The 25,833-nt window shown below is 43.0% G+C and overlaps 2 protein-coding genes across 5 annotated transcripts in view; one reads left to right on the plus strand and one right to left on the minus strand.

Moving 5' to 3' along the window:
• Nucleotides 1–25,833, plus strand: part of GRHL2 (grainyhead like transcription factor 2) — a 244,470-nt gene that overhangs the window by 191,857 nt on the left and 26,780 nt on the right. The gene's annotated exons all lie outside the window — the stretch shown is intronic.
• The window catches only part of NCALD (neurocalcin delta), a 313,506-nt gene that overhangs the window by 2,942 nt on the left and 284,731 nt on the right, over nt 1–25,833 (minus strand). For all 4 annotated transcript variants that reach the window (XM_037802657.1, XM_037802654.1, XM_037802655.1 and 1 more), the window contains 2 exons: nt 24,285–24,681; nt 3,154–3,259 (listed from right to left, as the gene is read on the minus strand). In XM_037802657.1, the coding sequence (XP_037658585.1) occupies nt 3,154–3,259; nt 24,285–24,662 (484 nt within the window). In that variant the 5' untranslated portion in view covers nt 24,663–24,681. The remainder of the gene's footprint in view (nt 1–3,153; nt 3,260–24,284; nt 24,682–25,833) is intronic.

Here is a 25,833-nt window from a genome sequence, read left to right on the forward strand (position 1 = left end):
AGCATTCATTAATTCAGCAATATTCTGGAGAGCCTGTTATGTGCCAGGTCCTGGGCCCGGGGCTGGGGAGAGGGTGTAGATGAACCATCTACTGCCCCAGGGCCTCTCTCTTATGCCCCAGGCACTCAGCTGGGGCTCACTCAGTATTTGTGGAAGGAATGGCCATCGTGCCTTTAGCACAATGAGCTGGGCTCTTGCAGCACCATGGCTGTTTGCACCATGTCCGTGGGGAGCCTTCTGGGCTCCTTCATGTCACTGGGGTGTACTTTGGTTTGCCACAAGTCACTCCCCCAGCATGTGGGCAGAAAGGCTCCCACAGACATCTGGGGTGGGAGGCCCATGACACAGGCTTTTGCTCTTGGGGGCAAGGTGTGAGGATGACTGCAGCTCTCTGCCGGGGTGAGGACAGTGCAGGGGTCAGTGCACTAGGTGGAGGGGTGACCTCTGGTTCCTGCCTCTCGGTCATGGGGTTTTCCTCCTACCCTTGATGGACTGAGGAGGGAGACTAGGACTCCTGGCGTCCCCCACCTACCCAGAGTGTCCCTTTCCTGCCTGCAGGAGCTGAGATGTGTTGAATTCCCCTCCAGGAAGCTCCCTTCCGGGGGTGGGAAGGGAGGAGGTGGCTGCAAGGCTGCTTCCCCCTTCCTCCTGCTCAGGAAGCCAGCTCAGGAAGGGGAATTCTGTGCCCTTCCTCCTTCCTTTTTACCTCAGCCCCAGGGAGGGAAGTGACTTACTTGACAGGTAAATTTGGGAATTTGGCTGTACCCTCCCTCTTTCTCTTGGACAGAGCTGCCCTCTTACTCCGAGCTGTTTCTCGAAGGGCAGGTGCCTGTCGGCTGTCACACTGAGCAGCGTCCTCCACCACACATCTATCCTTTGGCCTCAATTATTTCTCGTTTATTTCTCAACTTGTTCCAAACCCAGAGAGAAGGAGGGGTGCTATTTATTGGAGGCCCTCTCAGAGATACGTTCCCCTTAGCCACAACTCCCTTCCCTCAGAACCTGGTCTTGTTTAATCAGATCCACTTTATTTACTTGAAGGAGAAAGGTAGGGAATTTTATTTTACAGCAGGTCCCCCTTAGGCTTTGAGTCCTGGCCAGGTTTTACGAGCTCTACCCCTGCCTATGCAATGGTTAAAAAGATGATGACTTAGCTTAGGCTATGAAAGGGAAAATAGGATGGAATAGAATCCACCTTTGTGGAGGAAAGAAAGAAAATGAGGGGAAGGAGACAGGAGCAGTCCCTTGCAAGCTTCTGAATCTCCCAGAGGAATGCTCTGGAAACCATGAGCTGGAAGTAGTGGGGGCAAACCCTGTGTCCAGTGTATAAATTTGGCTCTCTGTGTGCTTCAGAGTTGGCAGGGGAAGGGAGTTGGAGGACTGGGGGTGCTGCCTTGCCTGTGGGCAGTGCCTCCTCTCAAGAGGTCAGCAGCCTGAGGTTAGACACACACAGTTCTGCCCAAGAGGAATCTAATGGCAGGAGATTCGGGTGAGGCCTCCCCCGGGTAGCGGCAGGAAGCAGAGCCCTGAGCTGAAGCACCAGGTCTGGGTGGCTGGGCTAAGATCCTGGGGAACGCTCTCCACTTGAAGCCCCTCCTCCGTCCACGCACAGCTCCCCAGCCCAGCCCACACCCTGGTTTTCCCCCTTAGGCAAGCACAGGGCTTTCAACAGGGAGAGGCAGCCTGGGCACGCTAGCCCAGTCAGGGCCCAGCCATCCCCGTGTAGCAGAGTCTCAATGGAGGCGCCTGATTAATTGCCCATTATCAACTTCAGAGTTTTACCCTGCGGTGTTTGACCTTCCCACAGCCTTTAAACTGAATCTAAAGAGGGGGCTGGGCTCAGAGCTAGAGCCCTGTGCTTGCCTGCCTGTAGCACCAGTACAACCTGCAGTTTCACATCAGGGAGGGCAGGAACTTAAAATAATCCCAGTTTGTTTAGCCTCTGCAAAATAATCAAGGTATTTGCTGTGAATCAAGATACACAAAGGAAAATAGGATGTAATAGGATGTAATGCACCTTTGTAGAGGAAACAAAGCAAGCAGATTGCATAGGCAATTGGCTGCCCTGGAGGGCTTTGGGATAGAAAGAGAGACGCTCGCTGGGCTGTGAAACTTTCCACGGTTCTATCCACCGGCGCCATGCAGGGTGTACAAGTCCACTTGCACATCGCTGACAAGAATTACTGGGGACTCTCAGCAGACAGGCGAACCAGTAATAGCAGCAATAGCTACGGATGACTCAGGGCTTATTATGGACCAGGTATTACAGCTAAATCGGGTTGCCAGATTCAGCAAATAAAAATACAGGACACCCAATTAACTCTGAATTTCAGATGAACAACAGATAATGTTTTTGTATAAGTATGCTCCAAATATTGCATAGGATATACTAAAAAATAATTTACTTGAAATTCAAAGTTAATTGGGCCTCTTGTGTTTTATCTGGTGACATCTAAAATCTTCCTATTCTTTGAGTTTGAAATTCAACTCTCCTTTTCACTGGCTTTGCATCTCCTTGATGGGGTTGAATTGTGCATGGCACCCTCAGGATGGGAACAATTGCTGACCAAACATAACCCCACCCCTACAGCAGGGTGCTGGGATACCCGGGAGAGCTCACTTGTCTCCTAGGAAACTACCACTTTGGAACATGGGCAGCAGACCCCAACAATACCCTCTGGGCAGGCTAGGGTCTTGGTGAAATAACAACCAACCCTTCCCATCATTCTGGAAATCAGCCCTGGGGCCAAGAGCACTGGCTCGCAGGGATCCAGCCTGCTGAGGCCAAGGCCTGCCCAAGGACAGGGCTGTGTTAACAGTAGTTTTTCAGGTGTTTCCTTCCTTGCTCCGGCAAGACTTATTTTATAGCGTCTGGTACAGAAAATAGCCTAGAAGGAGGATAGAAGGGCCTAGAAATAAGGCCTTTCTCCCCAGACAGGGATCATCTCTTTGGGGTCCATCCCAGGCCTCCTCCTTCCTGCCCAGCCAGGGGGCACCCAGGGTGAACCCCTTTTACGAAGGGCCTGGAGCCAGGTCTCTGTGGCCAGTGTCTTGTTCCAGTGGCATTTCCCTTCCTAGACACCCCCTAAGCCTTCCAGTGGGGCCCACCCCCACTCCCCTCTTGAGCAACGACAAGCAGCCATGGCCTCTTACCATCTCTATTGGTGTCCATCTGGCGGAAGATTTTTTCTGTCCTTTTCTCTGGTGTCGACTCATCTTCCGGCATTTTCATTACAGAAGAAACCATCTTATAGATTGCCTGGGGACAGAAGCCACATAGTGGTAAGAGAGAAACGTGGTTTGGCACAGAATAGCCTAATGAAACCTCTCAAATACAGGAGTGAAGGGAATGTCCCTCCTGTTCCTGCTGAATTTTTTGTTGGGGGAAACGATACGCAGCCCTGGTGAGGCCAGCAAAACCCTCTCCTCCAGGGAGGACCCTCGGGAGTGAAAGTGGGTTAGGAAGACCCTATAGACCCCTGCGTCTCAAATTTTAACATGCACATAAATCCCCCAGGAACTTGATAAAATGCAGAATCTGGTTGAGTAGGACATGGGAACCTGGGCGTCTGCATTTCTAAAAGCTCCCACGTGATGCTGGTGCTGCTGTTCTGAGGATGGCACTTTGAGGAGCGAGGCGGTAGACGGTGACCCGCAGGTCAGAGGGATGGTGAGGTGCACGCTGAGCTCTCCACCAGGCCCTCGAAGGCCGCTGTGTATGTGCACCAGTGTTCTTCTCCCAGGCAGACCTCACCAATCCGCCCCAAAGCTCTTTCTCCTCGTCTGTGGCAATGGCCTCAAATTTCTTCTCAACAGGCTCCCAGGTCCCCAACTAACCAGTCAGTTTTGGCACGGAAGATGTAAACAATCAGTCTTGCCAGTTTGGGATTATGTAACTATGTGACTGTAACCCTGAGGTAAACTGAGTATATCTGTGAAATCTGACTCTAGGCAAAAGAGAATTCTACTGAAAAGAGTTCTGTAAACAGTGCTGGAACTATCTCCCCCAATACCTGTGGACTCCCCCAAACCCCTCACCCCAGAAGGCCTCAGTTGTCAAAGGTAGTTTTTATCTTGGGAAAAAAAAAAAAGGAAATTCATTGTTTTTACCCGTGGACTATGACTTGCTAATCAAATTCACTTTGGGCACCTTAGCTCTGAGAACAAGTTTTAGAAAAAGTAGATTTTGCTGGGGGGTGGGGAGGTGGGGAGGATGTGTGTGGAGAATTCCAGAAAGGTGTGAGGCTCTGGGTGCAGTGGACAGCCAGAGAGAGCAGGGAAAAGGAGGCGGCAGCTGAGGGGAAGTGGGCTCCAAAAGGGAAATGAAGCACAAAAAGGGCCTCACATGGCTTTCAAGCGTATGTAATCTAAATACTTTGTGAATTCCTAAGGTCAGGAATCTTAGAACAGCAACAACAAAACAGTATCTAGAAATCAGAAATCAGTATCCCACCACATCACATGAGTACAACTTCCTTAAAAGAAAAAAGAGCTGATACGTTTCAGAAGTTGTAGAGGTGATGTGGGCAAATGGTAAATTTACTCTTGGTCAGAAGTCTTAAGGATGCTAGAAACCTAGATGCCTAGAACCTTCTTTGAGGCTGGGCTGTTCTTTCCCCGAGTTTGTTCTGGCCTCAGTAAGGTCCAGGGGAACTACCCTCTTTTGTCACACTTGGTACTTCCAGGTGCCACGTGCCTTGTGTGCACAACTGGGACCATCTCCCAACCTGGATGCTTCACAGGGGCTACTGTTGATGGGACAGCCTGCCTGCCACCCACCTTGGTTTCCTGGCTGGTGGCTTTGTTTACACTCTTCTTTCCATCTGAGTGCTCACCTACACCCATACTCCTGACTTCCTACTCATGTGTTAGGGGAAGATTGAAATGTTGCACTCTTCCGGGAAGCCTTCCATGATCTTTTTTCCTTCACTGCTACATGTAATCTTCCTTGCTTTCTGCAGGCAAATGGCTCCATCTAAACTTCTAGTGGATTATTTCATTCCACTCATTCTGAATTGTACTTACCCACATCTCCTGGATGTGAGGTTGGGGATCAGGTATGGCTATCCATTGAATTCCTGATGAGCAACGAACACAGGGTCTTACATAGGGGTGGGTTCACTGAGTGCAGAGGGTTCATTCAGGAAAAACTGCCCCCCACATGGCCTTCTTTCATGCTTATTCTCTTATTTTTTTTTTTTTTTTCTATTCTGCATCGCTTTGTTGAGTTCTCACTTATCCTTTTATAAAAATCTCCCATCTTTTCTTTTTATCCTCCCTCTTTATATATAATTAATATAACGAACATTAAACATATTCACTTGAAACCTCTTAAAGATTCTTAACCTGTCAGAAGCTCTGGGCTTTCGTCTTATAAACCATACTCATGTGCCTGTGGATACTCACTCCCCATGGCAGACAATTTCAGGGGTTCGTGGATTCACAAGCCCATTCATGGAACCCAGATGGTTAGGTTCATGTGTCAATTTGGCCAGGTGATGGTGCCCAGGTGTCTGGTCAAGCAAGCACTGGCCTAACTATTGCTGCGAGGACGTTTGTGGCTGGTTAATAAACCAGAAGGCTGTTTTATTAAATCATCAGTCAATTGGCTGCAGCTGTGACTGATTACATCAACGAAGGGCGTGTCTTCTGCAATGAGAGAATTCAGTCAGCTGGATTTAATCCAATCAGTTGAAGACTTTTAAGGGAAAAAGAGAACCTTCGCTTCTTCCTCGGCTGAGGAGCTTAGTGAACACCTTCATTGGAGTTGCCAGTTCGCTGCTTGCCCTATGGAATTTGGACCTGTGCATCCCCACAATTGTGTGAGACGCTTTTATAAAATCTTGTATTTACAAATGTCTCTTGTTGCTTCTGTTTCCCTGGAGAATCCTGACTAATACACTGGGTTGAGGCATGCCTGCCCTGCATTTCCTCCCTCCCCTGTTCTCACTCATTTATCCATTAACTCAGCCATTCACCAAATATTTATTGAATGACAACTATGTATCAGGTGTTATGACAGACCCAATCTTTGCCCTCATAGTGCTTACAGATGGACATTATTAAAGTAATCGAAGGGATGAATGTAAAACCATTTTTGAGAAAAAGGCCACAAAGGGGGGCCTATGGTCTTATGAGATGATGTAGTAGAGGAATTGTCAGGCAGCTGAGGGTAGACCTCCCTGATGACTGAGCAAAGATATGAAGGAAGTACAGGGCTTAAAGAGGCAAAGGGAAGGGAAGTTGTGTACAGAAAGTCCAAGGGTGGGAGGAATGGAAAGAAGGCCAAGAGAGTGTGGGGGAGTGTGGTACAAGATGGGGATTATAGCAGGTAGGGACAGCCCATCGAGGCCCCTGAAGGCCATGTTAAAGTATTTGTATTTATCCAAAGAGCAACAAAAAGGTGGGAGTAATATTGAATTTGTTTTTCCTATCTGGACCCACTTGCCTCATCCCCCTCTATTCCCTTATTTGCAGGCAGTGATCTTAATCGTAATTTATTTGTAATTTATTCAACAATTATTTACAGACTATCCACTACGTGATAAGCACTGTGCTGGGTGGTGGGGATGCAATTGTCAAGGAGACTCACAATGCTCTCTCATTTTATATGTCATCAATCACTCTAAGAAAGAACTTGGGATTCCCTAGTTTGGAGACCAAAAGCACCCTATTTTTATGGGCACCGTTTAGGTGGGTATAGTCGTCTCAATATTGCTCTAATAATTGTTGTGAAAACTGTCACCTAGACTCCCTCTGGGTCTCAGTGTGGCGAGTGGACCAGGGTTTAAAACACAGTGGTCTCCTAGCCCCTGTGAGTTGGGGCTCTTAAAATTCTCCTTCTTGGAATTCTGATGGGAGGTCAACTCTACAATAACCTAAAGATTATTCCCCGATTACTTTTTGTTGAACAAATGGATAGAAAACCAAGCAAACAAATGGATGTATGTTAGAGAAGGAGGACCTCCCACTCAACAGAAAGTCTTTGAGAGTTTCAGTCTTTAGCTACTAAGTTCAAGGATTCAGGTTGGGGCAGAGAAATGAAGACAGGTTAATACAAAAAACAAAAACAGAAATGAAGGGAGGGAGGATGTCCTTACAGGAGTATATTTTCAAACTGGGCTTCTGGAAGGGGGAGAGGCACAAGTCTGAGTACATCATGAGGTGGGGAAGGAAGCGAGCCCTCCTTTAAGAGGCTCACATTTCCAGATGACTCATTTCATGCAGACTAGATTTTTTTTTTTTTTTTAAATATGCATCAATTCACAGTGAAGGAGTAGTGGATTATTCACAGAACCAGGTCTCTGATGTGGGCGGAATTAGAGCAGTGAGCAACGAGCAAGGTGACAAGTCCCAGTGAGCTAAAGAGTGAATAAGGGGATGACTGTGTCACAAAACCTTTGGGGGATCGTCTGTCCCTCTGCTCCCTTCTCATGACATCAACAGCTGAGAGCTGATTGTATTAGAACTTCAAACTCTGGGACCCTGCAGCACAGGGAGGGAAAAGACACAAATCATGTCTTTTATTAGCTCTTGTTCCCCCCACCCCCTAAATTTAATGAGATCGAACTGTGAAAAGGCCAAGCTACTGTCCTGCTCTATTTTTAGCAAAGCCAATGAAAGGCCTAGCAGAGACATCCTGTTTTTAATTAAACTTGAAGTTCCCATTCTTGTCTCTGGGTAAATAAAGAGCTGTGGGACACCCAGCAGCCCAGCTCCAGCTCTGCCCCAGGCAGGCATGGGCCAGCTCTCTAAGTGTGGCCAGGGCCCTCCCAGCTTCCTCATGGCCTGCACTTTTTCTTTCTTTTTCCTTCTGAAGGAACAACCTCCTGGAATGTTGGAAAGGAGGGATTCATGTCTGAACTGATAGAGGTTGTGGCATTAACTGAGGGCAGGCACAATTCCAAGAGTTAAAACTCTTCTCTCTGAAGGAATCCAGACTTGCTTTTCAGCAGAAGATTTAGGGTCTTCGAACATGGAACCAGACATCCAAGGCCCTCTGACTAAGCAATACAGAGTTGTTTTTAGACTGTGGATAAAGAGCAGCACCCTGCTTGGAATGAGTTACATACCAGGGAAGGAGAGTGGAGAGAGACCCTTTCTTGAGAAACTTTCCTGGAAATATTTTTAAAATAGGGTCGACATTTCTATGTCTGGAATAGTGTAAGTACTTTGTTGCTTAGAGCCGGGAGAATAAATTAAATCCGTAACTTTCATACTTTCACAGGGTTCGCTTAGGGGGCTTCCTGAGCAGGGAGAGGATGAGGAGAGCATAAGGGCTCCATCCTTTGCTTTAACCAAAGCAGCTCCATTCTTATAGTGGGTAGCATGTAATATTTTTACTTGAATAAAACAATTTCTGCTGCTAAAAATGGAATTTGAAACCACTGAACCACAGGTGCCCTTTCCTTTGTGATACCCATGATCTTTAAAAGGAATCAGTAATTCAAAATGAGTAAAATACCATGACTCATACTCCAGGCACACTAGGGGAGCTTATTAGTTAAAAGAACCAGCACTGTGCCTTTTATAACTTGAAGAGCTGTAGGGAAGCAGATGCCATCTTAACACAGGAAGAACGTTTTTATGTTCAGAGATGCCTGATGGCAGAATAGGGATTGTGCTGTTCTGCAGAAATAAGTCCCTGGATATTGAAGATATACAAGTAAAGGCTGGTCAACTGTCTGTTAAGGATGCTGTAAAGAAGTTTTTCCTGAGTTTTCTGAGAAATATTGGTCTTCCAAGATACTCTAAGACCAGAGAGATTTCATCACCAAAACAGCTCTCACGTTCTTGGAGCATTACAATGCACGTTGAACATACTCTGAGCACTCCTACAGTAAAAAGACCTGCCGAACGCTATTTAACCCAGGGTTTCCCAAACTTGTTTGACCCAGAGCCCTTCTGTTACAAAGCCTTTATGAGGAATTTATGGAACTAGCACCCCAAGAAAGTTCTTCCTGCACCAGGATGTGCCCTTTTTCTGGTTCTTTCAGCTAGGCTCTGTTCCCCCTCTGCCCTTTTTTTCGGACTAGACAACCCATAATGCTTCTTCATGAGATTTGTCTTCCCAGCATTCTCTAAGTTTCTACAAGACACTTATGTTTTACAGTCTAACACTTCCTTTACTCAACAAACATTTATTGACCGTGTGCTAAGAACCAGGGACTATGCTAAATCCCTTAGCTTTAGAGAGGGAAAGAAAGACAGGTAAGCAGATAAATATATTATAATGAGAACAGAGAGAGCTGCTTATGGTCAAGATGGAGCAGTGGAATCAAATTTATCTTCCCACCTGAGATAGCCAAAAAGAAAATGACAAAATACATGGAACAATGATTTTCGAGACATTGGACATCAGGCAGTTAAGGACAGTGATCCCTTTTGTTAAAAATGTGAGCCCTATGATCATCCCAGGTTACTGTCTTGAGAGAGCTTCCAAGGCATGGTGCTGGGAGGAGAAACATGGGTGGAGCTGTGCAGACTCAAGGAGTTGAGGAGATGGGTTGACAGTCTGGAGCAATCAAAGTGGCTAGAGTTTGCAGGACAAACACCCAGAGAGGATAGAGCTGCACAGATAGAGAACTCCAGAGATCTGCAGAGGGTCCCCCTCAAGAACTCAGATAAGTACTGATCAGTGCATGCATGGGAGGAAACTGAGACACCAAAGGAGCCAACTGAAAGAAGGGAAGAGAGCCTGGTCCTCACACAGGTTCAGGAAGAGTACCTGGTCTCACCAGCCAGACTGGAAAACTTCATGATTCATGGGTCATTGGATAATCAGAAAGAATTAGCTCCAAACTGAGCATTGCTCTGATGTCACTTAACAAGTCTTGAGAGTAACACTTGAAAAGTTCAGACTTTTTCCAAGTAACTTAACTGCCCTTCAGAAAAAAAGTGAAAGAATACTGAGCACCCAACATGGTAAAATTCACAATGTCTTGTATCCAATAAAAATTACCTGGCATGCAAAGAAGCAGGAAAGTACAATCTATGAGGCAGAGAAAAATCAATCAATTGAAAATGACCCAAAACTGGCACAGATGTTAGAATCAGTAGGGTATAAAAACAACTTTAATAATTGTGTTCCATATGTTCAAAAAATTACCTAAAATTAAACTTCCAGCAATAAAAGTTACAATATCTGAGGTGAAAAGTACACAGAATGGCTTTAACAGCAGATAAGACCTTGCAGAAAAAAAGATTAATAACCTTGAATACCCAGCAAAAAAACTACCTAAAATGAAACAAGAGGGAATAAAAAATTTATAAAATGAACAGTGTGTTGATGAACTTTGAAACAACTGCAAGCAGCCTAATGTATATGTAATTAGGGACTCCAAAGGAGAGGAGAGAGAGCAGGGCACAGAAAAATATTTGAGGATATAACTGCCCCAAATGTTCTAAATTTGATGAAAACCATAAATCCATGGATCCAAGAAGCAACTTGATAGACACAAACTGCCCAAGCTCACTCACGAAGAAATAGCCCGGATACCTCTATCCAATGACAAAATTTAATTTGTAGTTAAAAATTCTCCCACAAAGAAAACTCCAGGCTCAGATGGCTTCACTAGGGAATTCTACCAACTACTTAATGAAAAAATAATACCAATTTAAACAAGCTCTTCCAGGAAATTGAGGTGGGATCACTTCCTGTGTTTGTTTCCCACAAGCTGCTCCTAGCACAAACTTGGTGGTTTAAGATAATAGAAATTTATTCTTTCACAGTTCTAGAGTCCAAACGTCCAAAATCAAGATGTATTCCTCTGAAGGCTCTAGGGAAGAGTCTGTTCCTTACCTTTTCCTGCTTCTGGTGGCTGCAGCATTCCTTGGCTTATGGTTGCATCACTCTAATCTCTGGTTTTGTCTTCACACCACCTTCTCCTCTATGTGTGTAGCAATGAATTTCCCCATCTCTCTCTTTTGAAGATATACATGATTGCATTTAGGGCCTGGCCAGATTATCCAGGATAAACTCCTCCTCTCAAGCTCCTTAATTTAATCACATTTTGCCATATAAGGTAATATTCACTGCTTCCAGGATTAGGAAGTGAATATATCTTTGGAAACCCATTTTTCTTTCCTGCCTACCACACTACCAAATTCATTTTATAAGACCCATATGATACGAAAACCAGAGATTACAATTCATTCTATGAATTGACCCAACACCAAAATAAGGCAAAGGCATTATAAGAAAACTACAGACCAATATCCCTCATGAACCTAGATGCAGAAATTCTCAATATAAATTTACCAAATCAAATCAACAATATATTAAAATGATAAATACATCACAACTAAGTGATGTTTATCCCACGAATGTAAGGTTGATTTAACATTCAAAAATCAATCAATGTTGTTCATCATATTAACAAACTAAAAAAGAAAGGCCATATGATTATCTCAATACACAGTAAAACATTTGATAACATTCACTATCCCTTCTGATTTTTTAAAAAAATGTCAACAAACTAAAAATAGAAGGGGATTTCCTTAATCTGTTAAGGGACATTCTGTGAAAAACCTACAGCTAACAGCATTCTTAATTGTGAAAGACTGAATGGTTTCCCCCTAAGATCAATAACAAGGCAAGCAAATCTATAGTAGTCATTCTTATTTAATGTTGTACTAGAGGTATTAACCAGTACAGTAAGGCAAGTGAAAGAAATTAAAGGCATCCAGATTGGAAAGGAAGAAGTAAAAGTATCATTATTCACAGACAACATAATTGTCTATGCAGAAAACATGATTGAATCCATTTAAAAGCCACTAGAATTAATAAGTGAGTTTAGCAAGGTTGCAATGTACATGAAATACATCAGCTGTATTTCTATATATTAACTGCAAACAGAAATTGAAATTTTAAAATACTATTTATGATTTTTAATATAATTTACAATAATGCAAAAATAGATAAAATAAATCTGACAAAAGATGTGCAAGACAGGTGTGCTGGTTTGGGTATATTATATCCCCCACAAAAGTCATGATCTTTTAACCCAGTCTTGTTGGGTGGAACCTCTTGATTGAGTGTTTCCATGGAGATGTGATTCACCCTACTTGGGAGATGCTTTTGATTAAATTATTTCCTTGGAGGTTTGGACCCTGTCCACTGAGGGTGGGTCTTGATTGGTTCACTGGGTTAGTTAAGAGAACTCAAGAGCTGACATAGATGCTTGCTGATATTTAGAGATATGTGGAGAAGCAGACAGAAGAATGTTTGGAGATGCTAAGCTAAGAGATGAAGCCCAGATGAAGCCATTTTGAAACACAATCCAGGAGCAAAGGACCAGCAGATGCCAGCCACGTCCCTTCCCAGCTGACAGAGGTGTTCCAGACACCACTGGCCATTCTTCAGTGAAGGTATCATCTTGTTGATGCTTTAGTCTGGACAATTCTATGACCTTAGAACTGTAACTTTATAACCTAATAAATTTCCTTTATAAAAGTCAATCCATTTCTGGTATTTTGCATAATGGCACCACTAGCAAACCGGAATAACAGGTGAAATGAAAACCACAAAACACTGCTAGGAGAAATAAAAGAGGACCTAAATAAATGGAGGGATACACCATATTCATGGGTTGGAAGACTCAATATTGTTACAATATCATTTCTCTCCAAATTGATAAACAGATCCAGTGCAGTTCCAATCAAAATTCCAGTAGGTTTTTCCACAAAAAAATTGACAGGCTAATTCTAAAATTTATATGGAAAGGCAAAGGATCTAGAAAAGCCAAAACAACTTTGAAAAAGAACAAAGTCAGAGGACTAATACTACCTAGTTTCAAGATTTATAAAGCTACAATAATCAAGACAGTGTGGTATTGGCATCATAATAGAGAACTAAATCAATGGAATAGAATAGCATCCAGAAGTAGATTCATTCATATATGGACAACTGATTTTCAACAAGGTGCAAAAACAATTCACCTGTACAAATGATGCTGGAACAACTGGATATTTACATGTGAAAAAATGAACTTCAATAGAAACCTCATACCATATACAAAAATCAAGTCAAAATAAATCTTAGACCTAAATGTAGACTTACAGACTTTTAGAAGAATACATAGGAGAAAACTTTTGTGACCTTGGGTTAAGCAAAGATATTTAGATATGACACCAAAAGCACCATCCATAATAGAACAAATTGATGAATTGAACATGAAACTTAAAAACTTCTCCTCTTTGAAATACATGTTAAGAGACTGAAAGTGCAAGCCACAGACTGGGAGAGCATATATGTATCTGATAAAGGACTTGGATCCGGAATACAGAAAGAACTCTCAAAAATCAATAATAAGAAAAAAAAACCCAACCCATTTAAAACATAAACAAAAGTGCAGGATACTGATTACGTGCTTCAACTTGGCAGGCCTGGGCCAGGGGACCGGATCCGCCCCTGGGGAGGGTGGTGGGCACGGGCGACAGCGCCCTCCACAGCCCCCCAGGCCTGGGAAAGTGAGGCCGGAGGCAGGCCCCATTTCCTCACCCAAAATACCACCGTTAGGGGAGGCTTGCCGGAGGGAACCGCCTTTTCCCCACCCCCTTATCTTGCCTGTACACTCCCCCGTTGCCAGAGCAACTCCCGCCCGCTGCAACAGCTTATGCGTCCTCTCAGAACCAATCCTAGCCTTTCTCCCCTCAGCATTACCATTTAAGGCTCTTACACCCCCACTCCAACCCTGCCCTTCTTACCAGCCTATATAACCTGTGCTCACCCCTGAATAAAGTCCCTTTTGCCCTTTTGTTCTACCCCTACTGGAGGAAGAGTGTCTTGTCTTTCCCTTCTCGCCACCCTCCACACCTTGCACGCCACCGCCGGGGACCTGGCCAAGTCCCCCGCCTTGCCTTCGCCTCCGGGAAAGAGCCCCCGCCGCCGGTACCCTCCGAGCAACGCCGAGAGCCGAGGGTTCAGCAACCGGCCGCCATCCCCCCAGACGATTTAACTGCGACCGCACAAAAGATTTGAACAGACACTTCAATAAAGAAGATACAATAATGACAAATAAGCACACAAAAAGATGCTCAACATTTTAATCTTTAGAGAAATGAAGATTAAAGCCACATGCTGTACAACAACACACCTAATAGAATGGCTAAAATACGAAACACTGACCATCCCAAGCATTGGCAGCTATGCAGAGGAGCTGAAACTCTCATGCACTGCCGGTGGGAATGGAAAATCATACCACCACTTTGGAAAACATTTTGGAACTCTCCTAAAAAGTTAAACATACACCTGCCATATAATCCAGCCACTTCTTTTCTAGTTTTACCCAAGAGAAATACAAAGACCTGTACACAAATGATTACAGCAGATTTATTTGTAATAGCCAAAAACTGGTAACAAGTGTTCATAAACAGGTAAATGAACAACAACAACAACAAAATACCTGTGGTATATCCATGCTATGGAATATTACTCAGCAGGGAACAAGGAATGAGCTGTTGGCATGCACTACAACATGGATGACTCTCAAAATAAATCCAAGTGAAAGAAGTCAGAACAACAAAAAGAATACATACTACATGCTTCCACTTATATAATAAGTTCTAGAAAATGCAAACTAATCTATAGTGACATAACGTGGATCACTGATTGCCTGAGGAGAGAAAGTATATGGAGTGGGGTGAGACAGGGATTTTAAAGGGGCCTAAAAAAATTTCTGGGGTTGATGAATATGTTCATTATCTTGATTGTGATAGATATATATGCCAACACACATCCAATTCTCTACTTCAAATATGTGCCATTTATTGTAAGCCAATTATACTTCAATAAAATCCTTTAAAAAATCCTGTTAATGCTATCTTAAAGTAATTAAATCTTTTAAAGCAGCAATCTATTTGAAATTAACAAAAAAAGACAAGATCAGTATTATTATGGAGACAGGTATATGGCATTATGGGAAAACAGGGCATGATTCAGTTAAAGGGAAGGGGGAGGGGAGGGTGCAGAGGAGACAACCTCTAATGAGTGGGAGGAAAACGCAGGACAAGACGGCGCCCTAGCCCGCAGCACAGAGAAAGGCAGGAGGATGTGAGAGGCCGTGGTGTCTTCTGGAATCAGCCGGGTCAGTTGGTAGAGGCATGGGGCATTCAGAGACCACGTGAGATGAGGCTTATGAGGGCTGGGGCCCTGGTCACGAAAGCTGTAATGTGCCTTATGAAGGAATGCAGACATCATTTACAGTGAGGAGGCGCTTTTGAAGGATTTTAGGCAGGTGGAGGACATGATAATATCTGCAAGTTTGAAAGATTGCTCTGGCATCAGTGGGGAGAAATAATTGGGGGAAGATAAGAGTGAAGGCAAGAACACCTGTTAGAAATGTGCTGTGGAAGACTGCATTTCCCATAACTGGTCAGGACAATATTTCTAGTTCCACACGATCTTCCAGAACCTTGCCACTACCCCATCAAGAAGGAGAATCTGTGTCCTCTCCCCCTTGAACCTGGATGCCTCTGTGACCCTCAGAGGCCTGTGTGACCTCTCTGACTTATAGTGTGTGGTGGAAATGATGCTATGTGACTTTCAAAGCTGGGTCACTGAAGGGGATGCAGCTTCTGCCTGGCTCTCTGTCTTGAAACCTGCACCTTCGAGCCCTGAGCTGCCGTGTGAGAGGTTCCACCATCCTGAGGCCGCCATGCTGGGAGACCACTCAGAGCTGCAGAGAGATGCTCCAGAAGCCCAGCTGTGCCAGCTGCCAGCCATCTTTTGAACTGCCCCAGCTGATACTACATGGAGTCCTGCCCAAATATCAGATTTATGGGCTAAAGGCTGTGGTTGTTTTAAGCCATTAAGTTTTAGGGTGGTTTTGATATGCAGAAATAAATAATCAGGACAAAGTTTAGTACTATAAGTGAGAAATGTGAAGCCCTAAAGCACAGCAGCTGCAGAATATCTATTTAGGAGGGTTTTATGGGCCTCTTTGGAAGGGACCCCTTGAAGCTGTGTTTGCATTGCACTTTATATCAGACTGAAAAACTATTAATTACCCAAATCTAAGGATGAAGGCCACCATTATTGACTTAAAATAAAACAGTGGTAGGAGGAATGGACAGTAATGATAAAGATTTGAAAACTTTTAAGGAGGCAGATTTAATAGGTCTTGTGACTCCTTGGATATGGGGATAAATGGAGCACAGGGAGATGATTGTTGCCAAAGATGTTTTGGCCTTCATTAACGGGATAGATGGTTGGGCAATTAAAAAAAAAAAAAACAACAGTGTTTTTGGTGTCAGTGATGAGTTTGTTTTTGGAATGTTGACTTTGAGGTACCAGTATAACATCCAAGTGCAGATGTCCATTAACAGTTGAACACAATCTCAAGAGAGAGATCTGGGCTGGAGATGAAGATCTGGAAATAATCTGTTTCTTCATCAGTAAAATGAAGCTAATAAGGCTGTCATGAGGTTTAAATGAGATACTGCATGTAAAGCACTTATCACTATGCCTGACACATATAAGCACTGAAAAGATGAGGCTTCCCCAGAGAGAATGAATGTAGAAGGCTGTGGCTGTAACTCTGCTTAGGAAAATCTGTATTTAGGGAGCAGGATCAGGAAGAGGAGTCCACAAAGGAGACTGGGAAGGAGCAGCCAGAGAAGATGCCTTTTAGGTAGCAGGCACTCGCTAATGTTTGCCAGATGGCAGCGTATGTAGCTGAGTTAATTGTAACCCTTACACCATAGTGTGGCTTGCAATAATATTAATCCCCTAATCAGAAAGGGACAAACCAAACACAAACAATAAGCAAGCACTAAGGCCAGTTTTTAGAAGAGTCACTAGCCTAAATAATTTCTTTAAAGAGTTTTCTCCAGAAAGAAATCTCAGTTGCATTCCAGAGTAACATCTGTAGTCCACATTCATAATTGAGAATTGGGCAAGGATTTGGAGCTGAATTCCCAGGAGCCATATCAAAATGAAATGGAAGTTCTTTCCTCCCCCCCCCCCTCCCCGCCTCCGAATCAGAAGAGAACAGTGTTTCAGGTCTCCAAGGAGCATGCTAAAAGTGACATACCGTCTATAACACTAATTTAGAAAGCTCTTTGGGGGAAAAATGCAAATGTCACTCAGGAAGTGGTTCTAAAAAAATGCAAAGAAGCCCCTATGGTCCTTATTTTGATCCTCTGTGGCAGTGGTTGTCTGCAGTGATCACAGCCTGGCGCTGTTACAGCCAGGTGGGATTAATCTGTGAGTTTGCTTGATACTCATAGAGGGCAAGTCTCCTTTGCACAGCCACTGCCATCACCTCCCCTCCTCCTCCATCTGTCGCTGTATATATGCCTTATTCATCATAGGAGGTGAATCAGAAAAAAAATTTTTTTTCCACATTTGCTAAAAGAAACAAATACTAAGTCTTCTGTGATGGCTGCCATATACTCCCAACCTCCTTCCTTCAGGTTTCATTCATTCCAAATATGTGAAAACATAGACTAAGGGTGTTCTGAATTCACCCTGCCTTCATCAAAACTGCCAATTAACCCTGAATCACAATTAGGGGGTGAAGTCAGATTCTAAGACAATAGTTAACGCCAAGTATTTTAGAAGCAATCATTAACATCCAAATAATGAATATGCTAATTATCAGTTATACCAACCTGGTCTTCAAAGCAAGTTCCCTGAACTGCTATGAGTAATTTATGTCAACCTGTGTATTCTTTTGGGAAAAGTTTCTAACTCAGACTTGAGAAAAAATCCACACATGCTGTCTCCCAATGCATGATTTGTACCTGTGGGCTCAACTCAACAGTTAGGGTTTGGGCGGTTCCTGATGGCAACCACATTCTCTCCTGGAGAGGTGATCTTTCTTTTGTTTGAGTCCTGTGAGCATCAAGCAGCCCAGCGATGTAGGTTATTCCCAGATGGGCTGGTCTTTGGTGGGAAAGACAGCAGCTGAAGAAGGCCAAGAGATCTTGTAGTCATCAGTTCAAGGATATCTCTTCTGTGAATTCTAAGAATTGGAGATTTACTTGGGCTACCTCTCTTTTCTTTGTGAGCACTCATTTCACAACTAGGTAAATTCAACTTAAAACTTAATGGAAAATCATAATCCATTACTCTGTCCATCTCTGGAAACTGTGGTAGTAATAATGGCAAACATCGATCCAGGGATACCCCACGGCAGGCACAATTCAAAGTGCTTTGCTCATAATCACTGATTGAACCCTTAGAATCACCCACGAGACAGGTGTGTTATTAGATCCATTTTAAAATCAGAAAACTGACACACAGAGGGGTTAAGTAGCTTGTCCAAGGTGACATACCTACTAAGAGGTAGAAGCATGGCATTCTGACACTGGGATGTCTACTCTTAATAACAACACAAAGCTGCCTCTGTATTAAAAGGAAGCTCAGCTTAGGGATCCAGGGATAGGAAATTGTGACACAAGGAGATGGGAGAGAAGGAAAAGGGAGATTGTAGAAGGAGAAATGTGATACTGCTCTGCATGCTTCTTCTGTTGACTCCCTCTTCATCTTCGCTTTGGATACATGTGATCAATGTTTTGTCTAAGCCTGGTGAATTTACATCCAATCCCAAAGGTAATTCAGGGAACCCTATTTACACCTAATCAGTGTCAGACCTGTAGTTAAGAACTTGATCTTTCAAGGTTCCTACTTAGCTACTGTGCTGGTTTGAATATATTATGTCCCCCAGAAAAAGCCATATTCTTTGATGCAATCTTGTGGGGCAGACATATTAGTGGGGATTAAGATGGAACGTTTGGATTAGGTTGTTTGCATGGAAATGCGCCCCACCCAACTGTAGGTGGTAACTCTAATTTGATATTTCCATGGAGGTGTGGCCCCACTCATTCAGGGTGGGCCCTTGATCAGTGGAGCCATATAAATAAGCTGACAAACAGAAGGAACTCAGTGCAGCTGTGAGTGACATTCTGAAGAGGAGCTACAGCCAAGAGGGACACTTTGAAGAAAGCACAGGACCTGCAGACGAGAGACAGTTTGAAGACGGCCGTTGAAAACAGACTCTTGCTCCAGAGAAGCTAAGAGATGACAAATACCCCAGGTGCAACTAAGAGTGACATTTTTGAGGAACTGTAGCCTAGAGAGGAACGTCCTGGGAGAAAGCCATTTTGAAACCAGAACTTTGGAGCAGACACCAGCCGTGTGCCTTCCCAGCTAACAGAGGTTTTCTGGACACCACTGGCCATCCTCTAGTGAAGGTACCCGACTGCTGATGTGTTACCTTGGACACTTCATGGCCTTAAGACTGTAACTGTGTAACCAAATAAACCCCCTTTTATAAAAGCCAATCCATCTCTGGTGTTTTGCATTCAGGCAGCATTAGCAAACTAGAACAGCTACTTTCTGAGAACGGAAGGCAGGCAAGTTTGACTCCATTTTCTTCCAACATTCTCTCCATAAGAGTGCTGGGTCCTATAAATTCAGTTTTCCCTGCAACCCCCAATATCCCAGAGGACATCCAAGCATTCATTAGGAATCAGAAAGGCCACTCATTTGCTAGCTCAGCCCTTCCTCAGACAAGCAGCCTGTGTTGTGATGGGTGTTGGTGTTACCGCTGCTTCTAGCTGGCTGAGGGGCAGGGAACTTGTGTCCTTCAGATTCTCCTTCCCCTTGCAGCAGTGGGCTGACCTGGGCCCCCACATGGAGGACAGAATCTGCTGTAATATGGGGAAAGGTCAGAGTTGTTATCTGGCCTCAGACTCCTGAGAGACTGTTTGATGCAAACATAAAATATCAAGCCTAAATCATGTTTCTAAACTTGTTACTTAAAAAAAAACAAACACATGAATGTGAAAATGTTCAGTTAAGTCTCTAAAAATAAATTTGCATATGGTTTTGCTCATTCATCCAGATGCTGATATAGCACAAAAAAATACATTTTTGAAAAGGAACACAACTGCTTTTTGGTGGATGTGATATTCTGAATAATGGTCCCCCAAAGATGTCCAGGTCCTAATCCCTGGAATATGTGAATATATATGATTTTGTATGGCAAAAGGGACTTTGCAGATGTGATTAAATTCAGGACCTTGAGGTGGATGGGGAGATTATCCTGGATTATTCAGGTGAGGCAACGGATATAATCAGAAGGGTTCTTATAAGTGGAAGAGGGAAGGAGAGTGAGAAAACCAGAGGAATGGCAGCATGAGGACTCTATCCATTAAAACTGGCTTTGAGGATGAAGGAAAAGGCCCACAAGCCAAGGAAAGCAGGCAGCCTCTAGAAGCTGGAAAAGGCAAGAAAACAGATTTTCCCCTAGAGCCTCCAGAAGGAATACATTCCTAGTGATACCTTGATTTTAGTCCAGTGAAATTGATTTCAAACTTCTCATCTCCCGAACTGTAAGATAATTAGTGTTGTTTTAAGCCATTATGTTTGTGGCAATTTGTTATGGCTGCAATAGGAAACTATTATAGTGTATTTTCAGTACTACAAGGAGCCCATGATAGTCCTATAAACTTTAGAGCCCTTCCTACCAATGTCAGGACTACAAAAGGATTCCAGCTTGTCACCATAAATAATATTCTGTAGATACCAAAGTGAAACCACAGGAAGGAACATCAGGAAAGAAGAACTAGAAAAGTTATGAATTGGAGTCCTATACTTCTATTCATTGTTAGACCTAAATATAAACTTGTTTGGATGCCAATCTTCATTCTGACTATTATTAGTGTTTGTAGGTGAACAAACATGAATTTGCATTTTTCATTAAATCGCTTGAATTCCAAAGCCTTGGAGGGACATAGGTTTAGCCAAGAATTTTTTGTATTGATGTTTGTAATTAAGCTACAGGCTTTATTCACATTAACAAATAAAATACTTAATTGGTTTATGATTTTCCTGGTCCATAGCTTGCCTCCAACTTATCAATTTCTCACAGATATTTACCAAGCACAAAGCAAAAAGTTAAGACAGTGATTCCTTTGAAGCAAATGTAGCACCTGCAAATGCATGTTTTCCTAAGTGGTGCAGGCCAACAAGAAACCAAGAAAAGAGAATCCACACAAAGGTACAAACTTCTTGTGACGATGACATGGCCTAGATTGTGGGTTTTCAAAGCGGTAAAAATAGAATGGGAAGTTCAGTAAAATCCTACAACAAATTCCAATTCATCCAGAATAATTGAAAGCAGAGAGATTACCATATGAATGTAACAAAAGATGTGAATTGTCAGTTTGCAAAGTATCCGAATAGAATAACATAGCCCTTAATATGAAAATGGCTCTAAATTTAATTTAATCTCTGGTGATTTGGAAGTCACTCCAGGATACTGAAATATTTCCTTGGCTACCATCATGAATATTAATCAGCAGGGTATGATGCTGTAGAAAACAATTTAGGAAATTAGAGTCACATTGAGGGCTTCTGGAAAGCCGTGAAAATATACACAATGATTAAGGAATGCGTGTCCTTACAATTATGACCTGGAAACTTCCTGTGGGTTATGAATGGACTGCGGTGCTTTACAGTGAGGAAAATGCCTCTCTCAGATTGAGTGGATCTTCATTTTTATGACCACCATTTTACATTGTGTAATGAACTTGGAGAAGGCTGGGCAGGGGCTCAGCCAGTGTTTATTAGCACCTTCTGCATATTCTCTGCAAATTTCCCACTCTCTTGCAAACTGAACCCCACAGCACAGGGACAGTGTCCAAGTTTCCTCACTATAGTGTCTCTCTCCAGTGCCGGCTACTTAGCAGGTGAAAGGTAGCAGCTGAACGATTCTAGAGCCCCGTAAGCCCACATGATCCAGGTGTCCCTCCCCGCCTGGATGTCTACATCTTCATCAACACTGTCCCTCACATCATTGACTGGGCAGCCCGGAGAATTATGCAAAAACAAGGAAGAGAGAGCACAGTGGCAATGGGAATTTTTTTTTTTGGATCCCAATCAGTCAACAATTCCTCCTCCTAATAAAAGAGAATCTACCTGCCCCTTCACTGCAGCCAAGCAGAACAGAAGGGCTGAGCACTGCACTCCCAGATATAGGAGAGAGATAAAAGGAAGCTAATTAAAATGAAGCACTTTTTTCCTTTTCCTTTTATTTTATTTTTTTCCTTAATTAGCAAAGATTAAGAAAAATCAGCAAAGTGCAACGATATGGGGGCAGACCTCATACCTTTGGAGGGACATTTGGAAAAACAATTTGGCAGAATGTATCAAGAGGCTTAGAAATCCTCATACCCTTTGGCCCAGTAATTGTACTTCTGGGAATCCATTCTAAGGAAATAATCCTAAATATAGAAAAAGCTTTATGTGCAAGAATTATTTATTTTATTTTTAAAAGTTGTAGTATTATATATAATAATGAAAAACTCTGAACAACCTAAATATCCAAAATAGGGGAAAATTAAGTAAATTATAATATATTGTATCATTTATGTAGCCATTAAAATATCTTTGTTAAAAGTTTTTGTAATGTGAGAAATGCCTGTGCTACTATGTTACATGAAAATGCCAAGATACAAAACTTCATATACAGTATAAAATCAACTAGATATTTTTAAATGCTTGGAAATAGAACCAGGAGGATATATTAAAAATTATTAACAATAATAGGGGAAATGTATGTATGGGAGGGCGTTATAGGAACTCTATTTTCTGCATGGTTTTTCTGTCAATCTACAATGGCTCTGATTTTTTTTTAAAAAATTCAACACAAAAGAAAAAAACTATTAGCAGAGATTCTCTTTGTGGGTAAGGTGGGATTATGGAGGATTTTTCTATACTGCCAATATTTTAGAGTCAATTTTTTTTTTAGTATTTTATGCTTGGGGGAGGGGAGGGACTTTTATTTTTGTTTAAGAACCAGGTCTCTGAGGGATTAATTTAACACAAATTATTCCGAGAGTCACTGCTCTGGGGGAAGGAAAAGCCCCTGGCGGCTCAAGCAGAAAAGAGGACTGACTGGCAGATCTTGGAGAGTTCCTGGAAGAGGAGAGGGGCATTTTGGATCCGTGCTTCTGTATCCTTCTATCTTTTGCACTTGTCACTCTTGCTTGCCCGTGTGGGTTCAGTCGCACAGGCCTGAGATCAGGACCCAGGCTTCAGCCCACGGCTCAATAACAGGTCAGCCTTGCAGATCTCTTTCTTCTGTCCCCAGTTCTGTAACTACCCTTTCTGCATTTCCTTGAAAGCAAGTGCCACTACACCCTCACCCCTCCCACCAGCAGCTGAGTCTTTTGTCTGTTTCTTACCTCCCAGCACCCCACCTGTTCTCCCAGGGGCCACAGCATTACCTCCAAACCCAGATGTCCTGGGATGAGCGTCAGTCTCTGAGACCAGCTCTCCCAAAAGCCAAATGCCTGCTTTCCTGGACCTGCTGTCTGCTGCCAGGTGCTTCCCTGTCACGCCCTGCTCGCCCACCAGGACAGCGAGCTGCTGCTGCCTCCCACCGTCTGCTTCCTACTGCTTGCAGCTGCAACTCTCCTGAGCCTCTTCCAGTAGCTGTGGCCCCCTGTCCCACCCACTGTTGATCAATCTGTTGTTGCTGTGACCATAGCTTCTCACCCTCCTCCTCCATCTCCCTCAGGTTTGCTGGGGTCCCCCAAGGGAAATGTGGCCCACACCAGGGGCCCTCCTGTTCTGTTCAGGGAATTTACTCTGATGAGTAATTTGGGGAAATAAAATGGAGGAACTCTTATTAAAACAAGGAAGCCTCTGTTCTACAATGTTTGGCTCTCTGATGGGACAGGACTTTGAGTCAAGATTCCTGTTTTCATTCACGAGTCTCATAAGGCTGTAAGTTAATGATGGTGATGATGGTAGTGATGATGACTTTTCCTATAGGGCAGGACATGGGTGGGTACCACTGGGAGTTCCATGCTACAGATGAGGACACTGAGGCTCACTTAGGTGAATTAACTTGGTCAAAGTCACAGAGGTAGTGAGAGAAAGAGGCAGGATTTGAACACAGATTAGAATCTGGTCACTAAACACATCTCACTGGGGATATAAGCCCAATGGCTCCAGCTCCAGGCAGGTCGTGGCACTGAGTGGATGGAGTAGCTATAGTGAGCATGGAAAATTGTCCATCTGTAGGGTGGTGGTCACCATAAAGTACCCGGTGACTGGTGCCAGGCAAGCATGTGGGCCAAGGTTGCCAGAGCTTCTGATTTTTCAAGAGATGCCAACAAATGTGGATTTTTATGTGCTATGTCCCTGGCTTTGTAATGTGGGTTCACATTAAAACAAACAAACAAAAAACCAGTGGGCAGGCCAAATAAAATGCCTTCTGGTTCTTAGTTCTGACACATGCCCTTTTTCAAGGGCTAGTGCTACATACCTGGACAATCTCGAGCATTTCTGCCTTGCTGATGTAGCCATTTCCGTCCAGGTCATACATGCTGAAGGCCCATTTCAGCTTCTGCTCCAGTTTCCCTCTGGATGTTACGCTCAGGGCTATGATGAATTCTCTAAAGTCTATTGTCCCATCTCCATTGGCATCAAAGGTGCGGAAGACGTGCTCTGCAAATTTGGAAGCATCCCCATAAGGGAAAAAGTTCCCATAAATTTTCTTAAACTCCTCCATTGACAAATGTCCACTGGGGCAGTCTCTCAAGAAGCCTTTATACCATTCCTGGATCTCGTGCTCTGTAAAGTCTGTGCTTTCCAGCAAATCCTGCATGACCTCCGGGCGCAGCTTGCTGTTCTGTTTCCCCATCCTGGCAGCAAGAATTCAGCTGTAGATAGAAAAGAAAATATAAGTAATTTTTAGAGCTGTTCTTTAGGGTCAAATTTTATAATTTATAATTGTTCCTCTGGGGTAAAGGGAAAAACAAACTCTACTCTAGTCCAATAAGATTGTCTAGGTTTTATAACACAGCAGTCAGCCAAACAAAATGATAGAAAAACAGGAAAGCAGAAGATATAGAACAAAAGTATCATAACTGGAAAACTGGTATTTCTTTTTACACAGAATCACACTAAAATGAAAAGACTGATTAAGAAAGAAAGAGAGGGTATGCGTGTTAGTCCTGGCTTATCAATTGTAAGAGGTTGAGCCTGGTTCTAAGAATACTAGGGTTCTAATACCCAAACCAAGTTATTAGCTGGGAAAATTAAAGAAGACGAAGAGAGACCAAAAGAGACACTTTAACCCTAGAATTTATTACTAAACTATTTTCAAGTAAAGTAATGCTTGGGTACTTTTTGAATATTACAAATGCAGATCTGAGGAAGGAAAATAGAAACAAACCTATCTAATACCACTAAACTTTACCAAGCTAGTTGAGTTATTTGAATCCACAAAATCAAACCACCAGCAACACTGGGTTTAGATGTTAAAGATGATGCTTCATAAAGTCACTTAAGTCTTATGCTGATGGCTTATGAAATAGGCCATACTTTCCTTTTAAAAATACAAATAAGTTTTTCTTATCATAATAGAAGCACATATCCATAGTAAAATAGTAACACAACACAGTAACACATTAAGAAAAAAGTCAACTTCATTTCAAATCCTGACACTTAAGGTTACCACTCCTAACATTTTGGTGTGTGTCCTTCCAGATTTGTCATATGCATATTTATTTGTATGTTATTAATACATGTTTTAGTACATTTACATTTTTAAAAACAAGAATACAAACCATTGTTACTTATTTTTAAACTCAATATAGTAGAGAAAAAAGGTAACTTTTATTAGCCATAAATCTAATCTAACCCTAAAAAATCTAAGCCAAAAATATACTCTAAAATACCATCTTGCCCTTCACAAAGCTGTTCAACATTTTTTGAGACCATGCATCAGGCATATCTCTGGTGCTTTGGATACAAAGAAGAGTAAGAGGTGGCCTTTTGTCCTCAGGGGCATCCAGTTATATATGTGCAGG

The sequence above is a fragment of the Choloepus didactylus genome, chromosome 14 (genome assembly GCF_015220235.1).
Source record: "Choloepus didactylus isolate mChoDid1 chromosome 14, mChoDid1.pri, whole genome shotgun sequence".
NCBI classification, from domain to species: Eukaryota; Metazoa; Chordata; class Mammalia; order Pilosa; family Megalonychidae; genus Choloepus; species Choloepus didactylus.